We start from the raw sequence: 4,788 nt of genomic DNA on the forward strand, positions 1-4,788 counted from the left end.
AGGTGAAGTCATTCTCGCTACAGCTCTAGTTCGTTTATGTAACACTGCGGGAAGCTCTCTCATCGCACGTGTGTTGTTGGACTCAGGTTCTCAGCTCCATTTTGTCACCGAAAGAATTGCACAGCATCTTCGGTTACCGCGCAAAAAGCGCAGCATAGAGGTAACGGGCATTGGATCTACAACAACGAAAACGCAGCAAGTATGCTGTGTTGTACTAAAATCGCGCCATACAGCATTTTCGTCGACTTTGGAAGCGGTCAACCAGCAATCGTGCCAGCATTGAGAAATGGAATTTGCCTAACGACATAAATTTGGCAGATAAACAGTTCTACGAGCCAGCAACGATCGATTGTCTTATTGGAGCAGCGTTATTTTATGATTTGCTTCTCGTCGTTTCTGCAGAAAGCTAAACTCGGTTGGATAGTTTCTGGCATCGCTAACTCATCTGCACCAATAGCTTCATCACCAAAAACCTCATCGTTGAATAAATCATCGGCCTATAAGGCATTTATCACCATGTCCGAAGAACCAGTTCTCGATCAGCTGTTGCAAACCTTTTGGGCATTGGAAGAACACCACACCAATTCATCAACGTCAGTTTCGCCAGAGGAGCAAGCATTTGAAGATTTCTTCGAAACAACCACAACCAGATGTCCAAAAACCAACCAATTCATCGTTCGCTTACCGTTTAAAGAAGACCCCAGCAGCTTTCAAAAGGTTGGTATCTCTTGAGTATAAATTTTCTCGCAATCCCGCACTCGTCAACACATATCGTGAATTCATCAACGAATATATTAACATGGGGCATATGACACTGCTTAATAACCCCGAAGAGGCTCGTAATTTCATCCCCCACCACTGCGTCACAAAGGCGGACAGCAGCACCACAAAACTCCGTGTGGTCTTCGATGCGTCGTGCCGAACTTCGAATGGGAAGTCCTTGAACGACATATTGCTCGTCGGTCCGATGCTACAGGACGATATTTTCACAATCCTGCTTCGCTTTAGAGCGTACAAATACGTGTTAATGGCTGACATCGCTAAAATGTACCGCCAGTTCAAATGAACACAGCTGACTCTTCTTGGCAGTGCATTTTGTGGCGAGAATCACCAAACGCTTCTGTGCAAGTGTACAAGCTGCAGACCGTCACATATGGTACAAGCAGCGCACCATATCTCGCCACAAAGGCTCTACAACAGTTGGCAAAGGATCGCTACCAATTGGTTCAGTTGTTACGCTCAGAGATTTTTACGTCGATAATCTCATGACAGGTGGCGCCACCACTGATGAAGTCGTCCAAATTAAACAGCAAGTTGTTGAGTTGCTTAAACATGGGAGCTTTCCCCTACGAAAATTCGCCACTAATGACAATTCCATCATCTCTGACATTCCCCAAGCTGACCGTGAAGAAATCGTACAACTCGGTGACGTAGACTACATTAAAACACTTGGGTTGAAATGGTCACCATCGAGCGATAACTTCGTGTTTAGCTACACCGAATCATCGTCGTCTTCGAAAACAACAAAAAGAGCGATTTTATCCCAAATTGCAAGCTTCTTCGATCCACTTGGATTATTGAACCCTATAATAAAGAATGTACACGAAAAAAACTGGTCGCACATAACCAAGCATAGCTCGGTTAATCATAGCATTAAAATAAATATCGGTAGACACTTAAAAAGCTGGAAGCATTTTCCACCTTACTGCATCATTTCTTTTTAGTAACAAAAATCAGTGTAGAAACGAGGACCAAGAAAGAAATCGATCGCGAGTTAATATTGCGCAAAAAGCTGGAAAATCCCAGCATGTTCCATAACGACATCGCGAAAAAGCTAAAATTTCCAAAGTCTACCGTTACTTATGTGCTTAAAAAATACAATGAATGTTTATCTTTAAAAAGGAACACTGGTAGTGGCAGAAAAAAAGGATTTGCTTGCGAAATTAAGGCAAAGGAAGTGTTATCTGCTTTTAAGAAAAATCCTGGACTTTCGGTAAGAGATGTCGGCAAAAAATTAAACATGTCGTCTTCGTATATACAAAAGGTATGCAAAACAGCAGGACTACGTTCTTACAAAGTGAATGCAGCACCTAATCGCAATGGTAAGCAAAATTTGTTTTCGAAACAACGTGCTCGGAAATTGTACGACAGTCTCATACAAAAATTTGGCTGTATTGTTATGGATGACGAATCGTACGTAAAAGCCGATTTTAAACAAATCCGGGGCCGCGAATTTCACACTGCAAATAAAAGAGGCAATGTTGCAGATAAATATAAAAACAAAAAGTTTGACAAATTTCCCAAAAAGTTTCTCATTTGGCAGGCAATTTGCCAATGCGGCTTCAAAAGTGATCCTTTTGTAAGCACTGATACAATTAACCAAGAAATTTATGTTAAAGAGTGTCTGCAAAAGCGACTTTTACCTCCATACGGCTTCATAAAGATCCAGTGCTTTTTTGGCCTGATCTCGCGATATGTCATTACGGAAAAATGGCTTTAGGATGGTAACATAGAAACAAAGTGCATTTTGTAGCAGAGGTGAATCCACCTAATTGTCCAGAGCATCGACCGATCGAATCCTACTGGGCCGTTATGAAATCCAAACTTCTTAAGACCCACAAAGCTGTAAAAAACGCACAACAATTCAAAAATAAATGGCAGCTGGGTTCCAAGGAAATCACTGAAACTTCTGTGCAAGGGCTAATGAAGGACATAAAGTCAAAATTGCGATCGTTTGCTTATTACAAAGAGAATTAACTCTTTTTTAACGAATTTCAATAAAACTAAGTTTAGATGTAAATATATGTAAATATCGTTGAATTCCATTAATATATTTATGTTTTAGAACGTTTTAACTGTGACCAGTTTTTTTCGTGTACATTCTTTAGTTTCATGCAAAATATTAATGCAGCATCTATGGGCACTGAAACTAGATTGGGATGAAAGTGTCCCACAAGATGTTTACACCCAATGGCAAGATTTTCGTCGGCAGCTATCTCTGGTTCAAAAAATCCAAATTCCAAGGTATGTAACTTTCAACACCGCTACTGAAATTCATGCCTTTGCAGATGCCAGCACGAAGGCTTACGGAACCTGCATCTACATGGTCACACGCGATTCTAATGGTACGACGTCATCGTTGCTGTCCGCTAAGTCTCGTGTAGCTCCAAAGAAGGAAGTTAGCTTACCTCGACTTGAATTGTGCGCTACATTGCTGCTGGCGGAACTGCTCAAATCAATTATTGACATATTTTCACCAAATCCTAAAGCCATTCATTGCTGGTCGGACTCGACCATTGCGCTATCCTGGATCAAGGGAGAGCCGTCGCGTTGGACAGTATTCGTTGCGAACAGAGTAACCAGAATTCAACAATTAACATCACAATTCAAGTGGCACCATGTAACATCAGCCGACAATCCTGCTGACGTCGTTTCCAGAGGAGCATCGGCTCATGACATAATCGCCAATTCTTTATGGTTTCATGGGCCAAAATTTTTACTGTTGCCTCAAGAGCATTGGCCACGTTCATCGTTTGATATACCTTCTGACATACCTGAACAGCGATGTCAACGATTCGCATTGGTTGCAAAGGAACAAAATGATATGATCGCCTCTCACAAACACATAACCAACTTCCAAAAATTTCTTCGGATATTTACGTACGTGAGGTGGATCATTCAACGCAAGCGGGGATTGATGATTACATCCGGCGAAATAGAGGCAACGTTAGAAATGGTCTGCAAAAATATTCAGCTATTGTATTTTCGTGACGAGTACCAAAGGATGTTAAAAAATTCACCACTTCATCGATCGTCAAGGCTTTTACAGCTCGCACCATTTTTGCACAATCAACTTATTATAGTCGGCGGCAGAATAAAAAATTCTACGTTAGCTTTCAACGCCAAACACCCCATCGTGCTGCCCCATGCTCACCCTTTCATTCACACTCTCATCACTTACTATCATTGGCAACATCTTCATGCAGGCGCTCAAACATTGCAAAATATTATTCGTGACAAATTTTGGATACTCAACGCAAGAAAGGTCATCAGGCAAGTAATACACCACTGCCTAATTTGTTATCGCCTTCGCCCTGTTGTCACTAAGCAAATAATGGGGGCACTACCTTCGCAACGCGTCAGTCCATCACACCCATTTGAGACTACAGACATTGACTATTGTGGCCCCTTGTTAATGACTCAGAAAATCAGAGGCAGTGCTGCAATAAAAGTGTATATTGCAGTTTTCATCTGCTTTAGCACCAAGGCTATTCACTTAGAGGTTGTGCCTGATTTATCAACGGCAGCATTCATCGCTGCGCTTAAACGATTTGTGGCTCGGCGAGGACGATGTCGGCTTATCTACTCCGATAATGCAACTAATTTTATCGGGGCAAACCGTGAGTTACGACATCTGCTTGAAGCATTCATTACACAGCAGTACATCAACTCGGTAGAAAACTTTTGCCGTGAAGAAGGAATCCTGTGGAAGTTTATCCCACCCCGATCACCACATTTTGGTGGTCTGTGGGAGAGCGCGGTGAAAAATGGAAAACATTATCTACGCCGGTCAATTGGAAACCACATACTCTCATATGATGAACTTCATACAGTAGTATGTCAAGCGGAAGCAATGGTAAATAGTCGCCCGTTGATACCGATATCGTCGGATCCTAACGATCTCCAACCACTCACCCCTGCACACTTTTTGATAGGGCGTACCCTCACCGCTATCCCCGAGCCACCACCAGAATCTGCTCAACTCAGCCTCCTAAAGCGATATAAAAT

The 4,788-nt window shown here is 42.2% G+C and overlaps 1 protein-coding gene across 1 annotated transcript; it reads left to right on the forward strand.

Annotated features, from left to right (window-relative positions):
• The first annotated feature begins 16 nt into the window (after positions 1 to 16).
• LOC118756789 lies at positions 17 to 4,775 on the forward strand. The gene is made up of 2 exons (XM_036491532.1): positions 17 to 717; positions 3,069 to 4,775. The coding sequence occupies exons 1-2, from the start codon at positions 376 to 378 to the stop codon at positions 3,162 to 3,164; spliced, it is 438 nt and encodes a 145-aa protein (XP_036347425.1). The 5' UTR covers positions 17 to 375; the 3' UTR covers positions 3,165 to 4,775.
• Positions 4,776 to 4,788: the final 13 nt, after the last annotated feature.

This window comes from Rhagoletis pomonella, unplaced genomic scaffold, assembly GCF_013731165.1.
Source record: "Rhagoletis pomonella isolate Grant_MI unplaced genomic scaffold, Rhpom_1.0 Rhpom_scaffold_12172, whole genome shotgun sequence".
NCBI lineage: Eukaryota > Metazoa > Arthropoda > Insecta > Diptera > Tephritidae > Rhagoletis > Rhagoletis pomonella.

What these genes read in the sequence shown, in the direction of transcription:
- LOC118756789 (XM_036491532.1), top strand. Translation starts at nt 376, where the DNA reads ATGATTTGCTTCTCGTCGTTTCTGCAGAAAGCTAAACTCGGTTGGATA. An exon ending in ACCCCAGCAGCTTTCAAAAG is followed by an intron (nt 718 to 3,068) that starts GTTGGTATCTCT and finishes ATGCCTTTGCAG; the next exon opens with ATGCCAGCACGAAGGCTTAC.